This window comes from Drosophila rhopaloa, unplaced genomic scaffold (genome assembly GCF_018152115.1).
Source record: "Drosophila rhopaloa isolate 14029-0021.01 unplaced genomic scaffold, ASM1815211v1 contig_178, whole genome shotgun sequence".
NCBI classification, from domain to species: domain Eukaryota; kingdom Metazoa; phylum Arthropoda; class Insecta; order Diptera; family Drosophilidae; genus Drosophila; species Drosophila rhopaloa.
Window position 1 is genome coordinate 10,177,695 of NW_025335059.1, and position 16,507 is coordinate 10,194,201.

At 39.8% G+C, this 16,507-nt stretch overlaps 1 protein-coding gene across 1 annotated transcript; it reads left to right on the forward strand.

Annotated features, from left to right (window-relative positions):
- The first annotated feature begins 11,499 nt into the window (after positions 1-11,499).
- On the forward strand, positions 11,500-13,174 carry LOC108051452 (mitochondrial 2-oxoglutarate/malate carrier protein). The gene is made up of 2 exons (XM_017133568.2): positions 11,500-12,070; positions 12,140-13,174. The coding sequence occupies exons 1-2, from the start codon at positions 11,951-11,953 to the stop codon at positions 12,971-12,973; spliced, it is 954 nt and encodes a 317-aa protein (XP_016989057.1). The 5' UTR covers positions 11,500-11,950; the 3' UTR covers positions 12,974-13,174.
- Positions 13,175-16,507: the final 3,333 nt, after the last annotated feature.

Genomic DNA, 16,507 nt, shown 5'->3' on the forward strand with positions numbered 1-16,507 from the left:
ATTTATTTATTCAAAAAATTAAGTACACGCATCAGACACATTCATAAACTTCAAAAAATTAAGTATTTTTACAATAAATAGCTTAAAACTTATCTCAAACATTGTAAGCCAACGTTTCTTTCAAAGGCCGCTGTAAAGTTTTGCCAATTCCCACATTTTGTTCGCTTTTTATAGTCATGATGGAAAAACTTTGCTTGAATGTGGATTTCATGCTCTCATCTCGAACTGCAAAAAATGCTATATGGAGGTGTGTGCATTTGTCGCCTTTTCAGTAATTGAATGCTTGGATTTAATTGGAACTGCACGCCCTGTTGAATTCACACACAAACTGAATGCATACACATTATTGACAGGGCGTCGAGTTGATTCGAGTAAAGTTGAGCCGCGTTCAGGTGCTTGACACCTCCCACTACACATACCCATACAACCGGACACTGAGAAAAAAAGAGGTGTAATACCAAATAAGCAAATTCCATCAGAAACTATTTTGATGAAAAAAAATTATTTTTTTCTCTAATTGTCAAGGACATACAATATTTTAATGTTTTATAAAAAGACTAAAGCTCTTGTATTTTCTGAACTAAATCACATAAACTGTATCCTGACAGCAAAATATTACAATTCTTGTTTATTATTCAAATATTCAAGGCATTTAGTCAGACTTGTTTGGCAGTGCTTCGAGTTCCTTGCTCTAGGCAATCGAATCCAGTGCAACCCGAACGTTGACTTATTCATATTGTGATGACTTGGCGCAACTTTTTTTGGCAGCTTACAATTCTTGCCAATAAAATATAAATGGAAAAACCGAAGGGCACAACCTGCAGGTGGGTGAGGCGTCTGCTCCCCGCCCTAATTGCCATGGCAGCTCGTTAGCTTCAAAGAGCCCGCGGCGAAGCAGGCTAATGGCAGAGCTAATACTAAGACTAATACTAATGCCGATGCTAATGCCATTGGCCGCTGGACGCCACTCGACCTGGCCCACACAGAATTGGCCAAGCAGCCAGGTAAACAACACGAAAAAATATTAAATGAACCGCAAAATTGTGCAGCTGGCCGAGCTTGGAAAAAAGAATACAACATCATAGTGAACGAAGGACGCTTGTCTGTGGGTGAAGGGCCCCCGATGAGAAGCTAAATATAAATTGGCATACTTGCACCCATTGACTCGGCCTGGGATTTGATCCCATTCCTTTGACGGGATTTGGGGTACGCACCCGACACATTCATGAATTTTTAAAGCCCAGAACAGCTTTCGTTTTCCACTAAGCAGACCACTTTCAATTGCCAGTCCTCCTGTTTTCCTTTATTTTTTATTTGTATATGTAGTGCCCTGCGAAGCGCGTCCAGCCGCAGTGTAATGGTCTTTGTCGGTCTCATCCACTCCTCCACATCCTGTCCTTCCAATTTCGTCCTTTACTGCAGGCAGTTTGCATAGCAGCGGATGGAATAAAGAGCGTTGCCTACTTATGGGCTGAGCAATTGCCGAGCATAAATTGGCAGGCTAACGGCGAGGCCATAGCAAAAATGTATAAAAGATGTCAACAGGACGCTGACTAGGACACTCCCTCACCAAGAAGTCTAGTTTATGATTAGGGCAACTCAAAAATCTAGATAATATTATATATTAGAGGAAGGCTTTAAGGCTAAAAGCTTACCGGGTTAAAACCAAAAACCAAAGAAATAAGATATTTGATTGAAACTTAAAGCACTGTACATTATATGAAAATATAAACAGTTTGAGACATCACGATTCTGTTTTTTTGGAAGGCAGGAAAACACCCGCTAAATCGTTAACTATTTATAAAAATATTATTATATTTAATGAGTCCTTAGTTTACAATAGCTATTTGAAATAAAACTCAGTGTTTGAAACTAATTTTTTTCATGGCCTAACTCATTTCTGTATCACTTAAATTCCATTTCTGGTAAAAATATGTTTTAGAGAGATTATTATTATTACAAGATTAATACCTCAATATTTTAATTACTTAATTGTTTGACTCTGATTTCTGTTAAATTTTTCTGTGGCTAATGGACATACCATAGTTTTGTGCCCTTTTTAAGCGCCAGTCTCGCCGAGTGAGACTGGCAGCATAATGGCAATCAGGAGCAACCAGACAAACTTCCAGCCACCCACAGTCCACAGACCACCCACCCAATCATCGGGACTTCCCCGTCGCTCCCCAATCGACGCAATTTGTATTATGCGCCTCAGCGCCTTTGCACTTAATGCCTTATTTGTATTTAATCGCGGCTTCCGTTTCAGTGGCATTCCACTCCTCCTTTCCGTTCCTTGCCTTTCCTACGATCCCAGTTTTATTCAATGGGAGTTTGAGCAGCAAACTTACAGATTCAGATACAGATAAACGGAGAATGACACAATTTGCTGCTTTTTTGCCAGTCTCTCTGCCACTTTGCCCTCCCAATTACCTACTGCCGATGGCTGTGCTTGACATTCGTCAGTTGGACTCGCTTTTGGAAGGATTCTTCTTTGCCACTCCTGATTGTGGGCCATGTTTGATTGCCCAATGGAGCCTGTCCGCCTTTGACTAGTTTTTGGAAACATAACCAGCTTTAACTTCTCTTTAGTCTAGTTTTCTGTGACATTTATACCTTACTAGAACTTGAATGCTGAATTTTCATATTTAGACAAAAATTGAAAATCTTTTCACGGTAATTCTTAAAACTGTTTATTACCTGGAATTAACTGAAAAAACTTTTCTGAGCGTATTATTATTATTTTCATTGGATAATATTCAAGTAAATCTTTTAATACTATTTTGATAGCTTTAAAAATTTGATAGCCTAGGCCGAGCTGCCTCTTAAAACTCACTTTCAACTTACCGAAAGACGAATGAACGGGTCTTAAGATATGCATTTTCAGATCTTAAGGAAATGGTTTAAGTAGCAAAAATAACTCTACAACTAATTTTAACTTAAAGAATAATTTTCTGTTCCGTCTGTCTACTGCATTTTCCCTCTATGAAAACCATAAAATAAACAAGTGCTCTAACCGCTCTTAAATCAGTCAAAAAGGCCACTCGGGGCATACGAACATGGCCATTCGTTAGTCGCTACTGGCAATTATTATGTGCGATAATGTCCGGATGACGCGACGAATTTGGAAAGTTTTTATTCGGACCCGGAAGGTCCCCATTTGTTTGGGCAGTTTAAAGTTTTCCCATTAGCCGTATGACATTTACATTTACCGTGCCTCATGGCACGGAAATTAAGGCGGCCGCAGGACACAAAGGAGCGGTATCAGGAGCAAGAGGGCTGGCATCCGCCTTGCGGTATGCAATAAAAAGCAAATGTAACGCAAAATGTTATTACGCATACGCCATGTGTGCCGCTGTGTCACCGTCGTGCTGCCTTGTTTGTCTTTAAAGGTTTTCGTCCGCGCATTACTCGGTATCTGCACTAAAAAAAAGTCTTGGAAAATTTCCATCTCAATTAAAAAAACCAATAGGTTAATTAATAAAAAATATTATAATTTAGCTAAGAGTAGATAGATCTTAAATTTAATAAGAATTCAAGTTTTAATAAGAATTTTATATTTTTTAAACATAAATGTAGAAGGAAACATATTTATCTTTAAATTTAGAAGTTGTATTGAATTTAATATATCCGAAAATATTTACTTCTTTTAATTTCGATAAAAATAATTCTTGATACTGAAATCCAGTTGATCTAGGAAAGTCGATTTTTTTCTCTGTGCCTCCCCCTAAGAATTTTTCCATCTCCCTTCTTTTGTATCTGTCTGTGGCTTTGAGGTCGAGTAAAGAGCCGGAGCTCGTTCTGCCCTGAGCTTTTAAAATGCCATTGTTTGCAGCTGCGCTTGGCTTCGCCCGACCCCCGATGACCTTCTCGACCCGCTCCAGGCGTTAAAGTTTAAGAGCAGATTTCACTCTATTTCTTTTTTCCGCACTTTTTATTATTTTACAGTCCGCCTCGATCCGGTTCCCGACTTCATTATGGCTTTCTAATTTATGTGGCTCAAAGTCAATTTTCCATTTGAGCCTCTCTTTATGAGTTGGCTCTGCCGCAGTGGGCGTGGCATTTAACCAATCTGTCGACATATGTTACTGGGGTCTTGATTGATGCGCTCCCGATGAGGCGGATGTGGCTGGGATTTCAATAAAGTTTTATGCCATTTCAACGACCCGAGGAGGAGTCCAATACCGCCCGTCCGATGGAGGAAAACTTTCGAAACAATAAATCACCAATGACTGCGACGACAGCCACGTATCCTCCTGTCTGCTGAACCTGAACTTCTGTCCCAGCCTCTTAAAGCCAGTCCGAGAAGTGTGGGAAAATAAAGGAAATGGGTAAAGTACAAATGGAGAGTTGACTACGCAGACGGCCAAGCGAATACCCTTGGGAATGGGGTCTGATACATTTCTGAGCCAGTTGCGATGGACTCAAGGTTGTCTGCATTGATGCACGAGGCATGATGGATTAGCCGGTGTCATCACTTTTACGCTTGGAAAGTCGGTAATATTGGTGTTTATTATGCGGATTATTCTTATGTATTCTGCTCTTCGTTCATCATTCAATCAATTTTGAAGGGTTTTAATTTTTTCTCCATTCTGTGTGAAACCATAATTTTCATTATGTCAACTGTGCTGACATGTATGTTAATTCATTAAATTAAAACCGAACTTAAAATCCATACTTAAATTTAACTAAACTGTTCTCAACATTGGTTTCTTTGGATCTCAGTATTTTTAAGGGTTGCATAAAGAGACCGGCAATTTAAGGACGAGGTAATTGAGTTTAAAGTCGTTATTTTTGATGAAATTTGCGCTTTTTTCGTCAATGTTAGCAATGATTTGTAGGTCCCCTTTAGCTATGTAGATTGCATCGGAGGAGAAAGCTGCGTTTTTTTTAGAATCCACAGGGGTCATCGTTATCACGTACCACTTGCTAGTATCCAGTCCAGTGTTCTGCATCTCGAGAGTCATGAATAAATTGGGCAGATAACATCGCTCCACCTTTGGCCACACAAACGAGCACCTTACTGGATTGTTACTCAAATATTTTTCAACTTGCGACGGAAGATCTTTTGGATCATCCACATCCATAGGCTCCACTTCGTCGGTAAACATGTCGAAATTCTCGTTTTCCTTTTTACGAAAGTTACAAAAATATTCAAAATTGTTCAGTAGAACAATTTATCTTCTAGTAAAATACAATATAAACTGATTATAAAGCTGAAGGAGAATATATTTCAGAGACTGACATAAGATCAGCCTACTTTTTTGCGAACATATTTAATATTTGTTTTAGAAATTATTTAAAAAAACAAATATTTTTTTTTACAACACTAAAAATAAAATTGTGAGGTTATTAGTCTAGATTAAAATATAGGTTACTTTTTTCTTATACATATATATTATATATTTATTCTTAGAGGGTCAACTTTGTCATTAAAGAGCATTAAATATTTAGACTTATTTTCGCACCACCATGTGAGAAGACACTTTGGATTTGCTGGGAGCTCATTGCCGCTCATGGTGCAAAGTGGTATGTTGAGGGTCCCGAATTGAGACACTCAAACACACGGACACACGCACACACACAGTCCCGCCCCAGAACCTTCGCACACACACTCATATTCGGAATTAACACCATAAATTTTGCAGCCTAAACTATGCCTGGCATGCTGCCTTTTGCCATTGACTTTGAGGAGAAAACGAGGGAAATGGAAAGTGGGCAGCCAAGTTGTTTTACGCTTTTTGTTTCTTGTTTCTGTCGCCCTTGGTCCTGGCTTGTTTGTTCTTCTGCGTGTTGCCCTGCATTGTTGTGCCCCCTTGGAAAATGCGAGGAAAATCCGAGAAAAAGTTCTTCGGTTCGGAGCTGTTGAAAGTGGTTTCGGCCGCCCGACCGCATTTATATAGCACAAAGTTGCACCCGCAGCAGATTTCAAGTTTTTATCTGAGTCTGACAATGATGCTGAACCGACTTTAGTTACACAGTTGAAGCCACAGACATTTTAGCCAAGTGGCTTAGTTGTTTGAGGCCGAGACTGAGCTGCTTTTAATTTATATGGCCAAAAAGGTTGACACGCAAACAACAAAATGGAGTCCACCGAGAAGAGTTTCTGGCTTACAGTATAAAGAGCAGCCATAAATTTTCGTACTTAATCAGCAGGCGGTGGTTCTTGATGTGGATTGGAGGCTGCCTTTGAGTGGATGTGGCGTATACGTAATGTGGACAATGGGGCGTATGAACGTATTTTTTTGCGCCCTCGGTGAGAGATTTTCCCTGGACATAAAGGTAATCATGAGGTGGCTGAAAATGGTCCATGGCAACATGTGGAATACACAATAAAAAATAATTTGACAAATTCTATGAAGTTCTAAAACATTACATTATGCAATACACTAATTAAACCATAATTTTATTTCAGGAAACGAACAAAGATCGATTTAACGGCTTAATAATTGTTTAGCTGGGTTTCAAATTTTCTTGTTGTCCTTGTGTTATTCAAAATGGCAACTTATTTTTTAGACTATTTCATTACTGGGATACTTTAAACTTATCGTATCACAACACTTCTACTTTAAATATACAATAATTTACTTTTAAGACTTCGAAATGTTTTAATGGTCAACCAGTTTTTTGCAATCTAAACCAATTCTATTGCGTTTTTGTATACGTTTTAAAGTTCCGAAAGCCCATTTAAAATAATATCTCTTTGACTTAACATTTATTTGAAGTATACGATTTTAATGTTCCGCCAAGGGCAACTGGAGAACAATTAACTGTCCGCGCTTGTTCCAATAATGCAAACTAATTTCAATGTCGCCCAAGGAACGGACAAAGGGCGTTATCCACATGGCAGGCAACACAATGTGCAGCACGCTTGTAATTTTTCATTGCGCTGATGCGGACTTAATCCCCGAGTTGGGAGCAAATGGAAAACAGAAGCTCCCAGCACAATGGCCCTTAGAATCCGCGGGCATCCGGCGGATGATGCGTCCGTATCTTGGCCATTAATGCTGATTATTCGCTAATGTCAGAGGGCTCGGGCTTAAACAGTGGTCTATTTAGAAGGACGCTGCAGCCACAATGCAATTTAGCTGCTTTAAGTGGCAAAAAGTTCACTGTTTGCAAATCGCAGGGGCAGGTGGCAGCGCCTTCCCCGGGGATAATTATAATGCCATTAGCATGTTTAGTTCACAATCAGATTTGGCCGGGTTCGCCCCCTTAGGAGACCGCTTAAATTGGCTGCGGCCGCGGTAATCCTGTCGAGCTCCCATCCCCGCCTTTCCACCGCCTTCCCCTCGCTTTTCATGCAAATCCTAATAGAAAGTTAAATGTTTATTTACGCAGCCAAGACAGCGGAGTGGCTGGGCGTGGCCGTGGCTACCCAAACTATTTTGTCGCATTTTGCATATTGCAAATAGCCAAAGGACACCCCGGTTAACCCACGCTTGGTCCCGTTCCGTTGCGCTGTCCTTTCGGGCAAAGCAATTTCAACTTTCCATTCGAAGGGCAGCCGTTTTTTTTCCGGCTTTATCCCCACATGAATTCCTAAAGCGGATTTCATTACTGCACGCAGGATCTCTGAATGCTGTTCTAATTTAAGAGACAGTCAGCAGAAAATTTGTGTCAGGGTGGGTGGTTTGGGATAAGTTAGGAATTCTGTAGAAAAATGACTCATGTGTCATGTGCGTTGTGAATTTATAGAAGTTCTGCAGAATTTTGTATTAGCTATATGTCAGATCTTAAAACAAGCGACAAGCAGCGAAAAAACATTATTCAACTTTTTAACATCGTATATCTTTCAAGATGTGACTTTGTTGATAAAAAGTATGCAGATAAAATACTAGTGCTTAATTTTTGTATTTACCATTTTAAATAAAAAATTAAAACACTCTGATTTATGGATAAACTAATTATGGATCAACTCGCCCTTTAAAAATTATGAACCTCAAACTAATAAGCAAAAAAATATTAAAAACATTTTTGCTCATAAATAAATCTGCACATTGTCCTTCTAAACGGCAAAAGTTTATATAATTTGTATTTCCTCAACTAAACAAAGCTTATTAATTAATTGTCGAAAGCGTGCAGCAAACGGGTTGCTTTTTCTTATCCGGCTCCACCTTGAAAATGTTTATTTAAGTGGACTCTGTCGGAAACTTGTTTGAAATTGAGTTTGCCAAAACAATTCCTCACTTCAGCTGCTTCCATTTGCGTTTCCATTTAATTTGGCCTGCACTTCTGGGGCCGAATGCACTGGATGCCGGCCGAGTTATGCGGCATTTCTAGCCGGTTTCCAATTGTTCGACTTCCTTTCGCCTTTTGGCTTTCCAACACGCGCCAAGGCGTTTCCTTTGGGCCATTTGCCCGTTTCGGCGCTTGGCAGTGACACAAATCGCTGAATACCTTCTAAGGAGTGCGACCTTTGTCTGAACTTCAAGGATTCCTATTTATTCGAGCCGGGGCCAAGAATAAATGTTGGCAGACAGGAAGGAGAGCGGCAACTTATTTTCGTTTGCCAACGCATTGAAGTCTTCCACTCGATTTGCAGTCCAAGTTGGTCGTTGCCAAAAACCGAGCCCGGTTAACTGAAGCTGGTAGAAAGTTCCACCTCCCGTAAGCTGTTTACCCTAACGCATCACTAAGCGCGCTGCACAAAAATAAATGTTCACAAACTTGCAGGTGAACTTCGTTGGCGTCCTTCGCCCTCGTTTTTTCCGTTTAAAATTAGCAGGCGACAAACTGTTGATTCTCCATGGGAAAGCCAAAAGGGGCTGGCAGGGGAAGTTTATATATCGAGCGACCCTATCATGTCAGCCTTTCACACAAAAGCCTAACCAGATCCCGGGGCCATGGACTCATTCAACTTTGCACTAATGTCACATGCTTTGATTACTGCGCCGTGAAATTTTATTGATTGGCCAGGCAGCGTCACATGAGCGATGGAAACCAGTTGGGTCTTGAGTCGACAAACCCATCCACCTCCCCAATAACATTAACATCCATATCCACAGCCACATCCACAACCACATCCACATCCACATCCAGGGCACCTGGCCAACCATCAGATTGAATGCACTCGCTGAGGCGAGCAATTCGAAGATGCATCGAAAGTGCAGCTGATAAGTGGGAATCTCAAAGGGTTCAATTCCCTTTACTTTGTCGTACCTCTTGGTTGTTTTTTACAAAAGCCTAAATACTAATTATTTTTAAGAGCATTAAAAGCTTAGCCTGAAAAGCAGTTAGTTCGTAAACATTAAGTTTAAATTGATTTTGTTTTTTTTTTAAATGATTATTTATTATCTTATTGTCCTAAACAAATTAAATAATTTAATAATCCACAATTATTTGTTTAATTTCAGTTTCTAATCAGGCGCCATATGGAGAACATCTTCTAAATTTAAAATTATACATTAAACTAAAAATTAATCTTAAAAAAATCAACATAATTTCCTTAAACAAATGTTATTTTCTTTGGGAGATCGTTATATATGCCTGGATTGTCACAATCACGTAGGTTATATACCTTGACGCCTCTCCTATTTCTTCCATAAGTCCAAGCGTTCAATTTCACTTACGATGTCCTTCACACCGGTTGCTTGTTTAAACAATTGTGGTCAAACAAATATAACCATAAAAATCTAAATTTAACATTTTCGTCTAAAGCCATAAGAAAATAATCAAAATAAAGTTGCTTCTGATTTAATCTCCATATGCGGCTATACAAATATTATTTCCAATTTTCGTATTTATCAATTTGTTAATTCTTTGAACTATTATTCTGGCCACATCTGCTGGAAATATTATATGTTTGTTGGAGACTCTGAGCCGTAGGAGCGTATTAACCGTGCCTGGGGTGCCGTTCCGTTCCTGTCGTGAATTGTATGTATAATGTGTAATAGTGAGAGCAGGACTCCGAGAAGTGTCCTGTATGGGAGGTAGTTTTTATCTTCAGCCCCGCCTGACAGCTGGAGATTTCGCTTTGCCCCCCTCCCTTCGCTGATTGCTTACAATGTGCTGGGTTGAAAAATCGCCCACCGCCCCCTGTTCGTTTTTTACAAAAAAAATGCGAAAATCCTTGTTAAAGCAAGCGTTGTCGCCGGCTTCGTCATCACAGCTAAAATTGAATTGGAATTGCTTCAGCTCCAATGGCAGGCAAACGACAGGCAATCTGTTGAGTCGCCTCTGATTGAATGAGGGGGCCAGGCCCAAGGTCGTCTTGGGGGTGGGGTGCTGAAGGAGGAGGGACAACAGGAGAAATGCGGAACGAATGCGCGTAATGCGCTTGGATGGATGAATCCCGCCCGACTGCGTGAAAACCGTGATAGGAGTGCGATTTAATGATAATATGTTGTACGACAAGCTCCATCGTCATTATCTGTCATTTTCGGTAAATTCACGGGAACTATTGATCCGTTGAGATTCTTTGAAGGCGTTACGGCCTTGTGAAGGTTATTGAACATTGCTTTCACCAATAATATTTAGCGTGTGTTCATACTTGTATCGAAATCAAAATATTTATCTTAGTAATTAGCAGTCATGAGCTAAAAATACAAAACGAAAACAGCTATATTACATACTTTACAAAAAAATTGAATGCAGTACTTATTGGTAAATACTGAACTGAAAAAGTATATTTACAATAAAAAAAATAATTTTTTTCATCGGGTCATAGCTACTAGCTAAACGAAATGTATAGAAATTTATTAAGTAACAAACATCAACATTAATTGGAATGTAATTTCTATTATATTAACCCTTAAAAGATTCCCAAAAGTCGATTTTTATTTTAATCTTTAAAGACTTACGTAAATATTAGCATTAATGCGTATAACTAATGTTTACTGTGTTTCCATTAACAACGGCTGTTTAAAACGAATCAAACACGCCACCAATTCGAATTGGCCCAATTGTGATTCTAATTAGCGCAATTACGATAAAACCGCAGCAAACATTTCTGCGCCGAGTTTCGATAAGCAGATTCCAAATAAAGGCAACCATCGAGATAAAGAAAACATATGTACAGAAAGGTGTTCTGTGAAAAAAAATCTGTCGATTTCGACTTGTGAGTGGGCGAATCATTTGCGTAAACAAAAGAACAAACAGATACAAAGGCAATGCTAATTAGACGATGCGCTCTCCTATTTGAAAGTGCGGTCAAGGCGCTCAGTTGTTTGGCGTTTAACAACACCGTTCTCAAGGGGTGCAGTAGGTGGAAGGGAGATAGGTACAGTGCATTAGAGAGCGACTAGGGCTGTCAGATACTGGCAGAGAGTGAGCTAGATTTGGGGTTACTATAGGTACTTATATAATAAACTTATTACTAACAAAAATTATCTTAAATTATTTAGAAAAATAATATCAAAAATCATTTTCTTGAGTAGAATACATTTGAAAACAGAAACTCTATAAGTTTCCATATATTGTTTAAACCCTCTCAAAGCCCACTTGACAACCCTGCTGCTCTCTCGCGCCGCCGCTCTCGCGCACACGTCATCAGCTGTGGCCCACTAACAACAGTCGTCAGATGTATTTTTGTTGCTGGCTGCATTCAATTTCTCAACTGCAGGCTAAAAAATAAATAAAACAATTGGTGCCAAACATTCCGCGGCCACGCAACAAATAGCAGCCAAGCAGCACGTGCCAGTGTCCCAAAAATAAAACCGGGGAAAAAGCGCCGCATTTGACATTGAACAACATTCGCGGTGCAAAAATAAATCTAGGAAATAAAATAAAACACACACGAACAAAAACCGATATCAGCTGTTCGCAGAGTGCGTGCGGCAGAAAAAATTCATTATTAATTGTGCCATCGGACGAGAGAGGTGTTTTCCATTTTTCTCGGCATTTTCCACATTCCCCCGCCAGCGAGTCGAGTTTTCCGGCCAGCAAAAACTGGAAATTGCAAACATCGAGCATTTATTCAAGTGTTGTGTAATCAAATCAAACTTCGGAAAAAATGAGTGCAACGAATGTCCAGGAGGCGCCGAAAAAGGCTGTGGCCTCCAATGCCATTAAGTTTTTGTTTGGTGGTCTCTCGGGAATGGGAGCTACGATGGTGGTACAGCCCCTTGACTTGGTAAGACACCTGTTAACTAAAATCTCATACTGACAAACTTGTTATAACTATGCAAAATTCCTCTCCCAGGTTAAGACCCGCATGCAAATCTCAGGAGCTGGAAGTGGCAAAAAGGAGTACCGTAGCTCCTTACATTGCATCCAAACTATAGTTGGCAAGGAGGGACCTTTGGCCTTGTATCAGGGCATTGGAGCTGCTCTGCTGAGACAGGCCACCTATACAACAGGTAGATTGGGCATGTACACCTACCTGAACGATCTATTCCGGGAGAGGTTCCAGAGGAATCCCGGTATTACGGACAGCATGGCCATGGGAACCATTGCCGGAGCCTGTGGCGCCTTTATTGGAACCCCAGCGGAGGTGGCTCTGGTGCGCATGACCTCTGATGGTAGGTTACCGGTTGCAGAGAGGAGGAACTACACGAATGTGGCCAATGCTTTGACTAGGATCACCAAGGAGGAGGGCATCACAGCTCTCTGGAGGGGCAGTCTGCCCACTGTCGGTCGCGCCATGGTGGTCAACATGACCCAGCTGGCCAGTTACTCCCAGTTCAAGACCTACTTCCGCCACGGACCCCTAAAAATGGAGGAGGGCATTAAGTTGCACTTCTGCGCCAGTATGTTGAGTGGTCTGCTGACAACCATCACTTCCATGCCTTTGGACATTGCCAAGACCCGTATCCAGAACATGAAGATGGTCGATGGCAAGCCGGAATACCGGGGCACTGCCGATGTCCTGCTGAGAGTGGCACGTCAGGAGGGAGTCTTCGCCTTGTGGAAGGGATTCACGCCCTACTACTGCCGCTTGGGTCCACACACTGTGCTGACCTTCATCCTGCTGGAACAGCTCAACCAGGGATACAACAAGTATGTCCTGGGCGTGGAAAAGAGCACTGGCCTGTAAATCAGCCATACAAACGATCAACGAACGATGAACCATGCGTGTATATACAACGTTAAGTTTGGAACAAACTTAGGGCATTTAAATGTCGGCAATTCCGGTGACAATATTACATGATAACGATTAGCTTGAATGTTGAAACAGTTTTTTGTAGCGCCATAAGTATAAAGTGGATTCTCAATAAAGCACAAAATGTTATAAAAATTGTATTGGTTTTATTGCAAAATGCATGCGACCATCTTATTTGAACTTTAAACTAATCTAACTTTCTATCTTAAACTAATTACTAAACGGTGTTAAGATACAATTATCAAAATATTTTTTTTAAAAGTTTTTTGATGTTGAATTAATTTTTATTTGTTTTTTTTAGGAAATTAGTAGCAAGCTACCACCTGTATATCGCGTGTGTTTGACTATTTAACCGCTACATTGTCTTCAAAGTCACGTCAGATTGCCAACTCCCTAAGTTTGTGGTCGGTTCGTCATGTGTGTGAAGTTGGGGTGGTGTTGCCCCGCCCATATGTTGTTTTTGCATATTAATTATATTCTATATAAGTAGAAGACACATTTCCACACCCTGCTGTTCACATAGCTACTGTTCGCTAATTCCCCTGATAAACGTTATCACTGGCTCATAGCTGTTCCTTGTTTGACGGTACAAAGTATAAATCCCAACGATAAACTCCGGTACTGAAGATTGCATATATATTTAGCATTCCCCTTCCACAGCCAGATTTCGCTATAATTGATAAGGAAAACAGGCTGATAACCTTTATTCTAGTTGTAGTTTAATAAACAGTGCTATTATAAATATAGCGTTCGGGTTGTATTCCAGTATAGCAGCTATATTTCACTGCCTTTTATTTCTGTTTTGATTGGTTCAGCTTTATGACAGTTGATAATTGGATTATTTAATTTGATGAATTTCAACAGTCGGTCAAAGGAATCCACAGCCAGACCACAAAAACTTAATTTAAATTTTATTTGTTGCCAACGCTTTTTTGTTGTTGAATTTTTATTTATTACAAACTGGCCATAAAAATCCTCGCGAGAATTTATTTAAAAAGTTTTTTATTATGCCATAAGTTTGTTAACTGGAGCGTTACAGTTTTCGTGTGGCGGAAGTGGGTTTTCGGGGTCGGGGACTTAAGGGGGTTATAATAAGCGAGAATTACCCCGAAGCCAAAGGCAAGAATCGCATATTAAATTTATTTTATTGGGCCTTTAGTGGAAGGGGAAGAGCCTCGGACGGAGTTTTGCCGCTTACCGAATAGTATTTGGGTAATAAAATGTTTTCAGCTTGGCCAACATTAAACCACTCCCCCTCCCTTTTCGTTTCCCCTCCAGCTGGTACAACAAATCAAAAGTTTTTCTCGTAAATAAATGAGCAAAAATCGTACTTGACCACAGGGCGCACGGTTTGCTATATTAAAAAATTTGACAGCACTTGCTAACAAAAAGCTAAGTTCCCCACTTGGAGATACTTTCTCGGCCCCCAGTTTAAGTTTAAGTTTAAGCTGGTGCACGCTTTAGATTTTAAGAGATATTAGTTATCCTTTGGCTCCAGTACTTCGGGGTAATTAAAGGCGCCCGAAGGGCCAGCAAAGTAAGTGGCTTCATTAGGGGCAAAATAACTAACTTTTAGCCACATTCGATTTCCACCAAGACCTTAATGATAAAACAATGTGGCATTAATAAAGATTTATTTTGTAGATTTTTTACAACAAGAAAAAGATATATTAATTTAATGTTGGTGGACTATGAATTATTAAGAGGTTTAAAAGCTTAAGGTAAACTATCTACATTTTTGGTAAATAGACATATGATAAGGTAAATAAATAATTCCAATAACTACATTTTGTTATGTACACATCACCTCCTATGTGATAGGATTTAAGGATTCTCTCGTTGGAAATTCGGCATCCATTGAGTTCTAACCAATCCAAAGGCCCTTACCCAATGGAAGCCGCAAATGTCAGCGCCTATTTAACATGCAATTTTTAATTAACACTCAAAACATCAGCCTGCCAGACAGGAAAATAGAGAGAGAATCAGGCTAGAGCCGTGTAAATGTAATTAATTCAATGTCCCACACGAACAGGCAAGCCAATTCAGCCATAGCCGCCCAATCCCCCGTCCTCCAATTTCCGCCCACCCACACATTCAAACCAACTTCAATTAGAGGCCGATACAGAGACCCGTCGAAAGACTATCTTTGCGTTTGGCCTGTGGAAAAGCGCTGCGATTTTCGTTGAGTTCTTTAACACGGGAACAGCTGCGACCATTTGAAATACCCTGTAAAAGCATTGGTCAAGGTCAATTAATAACATCCAACAAATATTTACATGGATTAGGTCAGATCTGAAAATTTAATTATGTTAAAATTTTCAATTTTAGTCCTTTCACTGTAGTAGAATAAACCAAAATGGAATTGCATTATTAATTTGAAACCAGTAAATTAAAAATGGTTTTACGAATTTACCTGTAAAAGTTCTTTGTCTTGTTAACTAGTTGTGACTTTTGTTATCAACTACTTTTAAAACATTCCTTTATGAATTTTTAAGTATAATAAATGCGAAAAACTAAATTTCGTCTATAAAAAAAACATGTTTAAATATTTTGTATTTTTTATTATTTATCAGGAAAACTATAAAATTTAAATTTTTGTTTAAGCTTTTTGAGACATTATTTTTAACAGCGTGTTAGTTCTTGACTGTTATAAAGATTTTAGTACTCGTAATTTCAAAGCAAATAAAAAAATAAAAAAACATTTAAAAGTTTTCAAATATAATTTAGGGTATTAATTTGGTATCAGACTCCAGTCACATTTCCGGCAAATGGTTGTTTTATATTTCGAAATTCGGCCCGATTGATTTTGGTATTAATGCGTTTTCAGCCGCCCAAGGGAGCTTCCCAATCGATCGGGATTTCGGTGGACGGCGTCGGGAGTTGAAGCATTGGCTCTGGGATGGGCAATGGAATTGGATTTGGGATCGGAAAGCTCCCCGCAGATGTGGGCAAAAGGCACAGTAGGCGGGGCACTCGCTTTACCGCGGTCATGGCTCATAATTCAGCGTTTTTAGTTAACTGGTTGGCTGGTTTGGTTTTGGCCGGGTTTCGGCTTTGGCTTTCGACTAGTTTGCCGGCCATTTGGCGCTCGTATTGTTTTTCCTCTGCTCTTTAGTTACGCTAATTGCAATACGATGCTGAATGGTGTAGAGCAGCTCTCAGCCTGAAGCGTCAAACTAATTGCTTTTGCAAAAAACATTTGAAACGCGCAACTTTTTCAATTTATCTATTTAGCGTAGCGGTCCGTCCTTCCTCGTTTGCGAATATTTGCAGACAATGTCCTCCCCACTTAAGTGTTCTGTTACATGGACGCGGATTTATCATAAGCAAGGACAATGCCAATGCACTTTTAGATAGCCACACTATGCGAGAAAAGGGATAATCTCCTAGGAACATTTTATATTTTGTAAATATCTATATCTACATTGGCTGTGAAATCGTAATTTTCAATTATGAAATGAAACATTC

Bases quoted from the DNA above. Each gene is read 5' to 3' on its own strand.
- LOC108051452 (XM_017133568.2), top strand. From the start codon at position 11,951: ATGAGTGCAACGAATGTCCAGGAGGCGCCGAAAAAGGCTGTGGCCTCC. The intron at 12,071-12,139 runs GTAAGACACCTG...TTCCTCTCCCAG, and splicing joins TGGTACAGCCCCTTGACTTG to GTTAAGACCCGCATGCAAAT.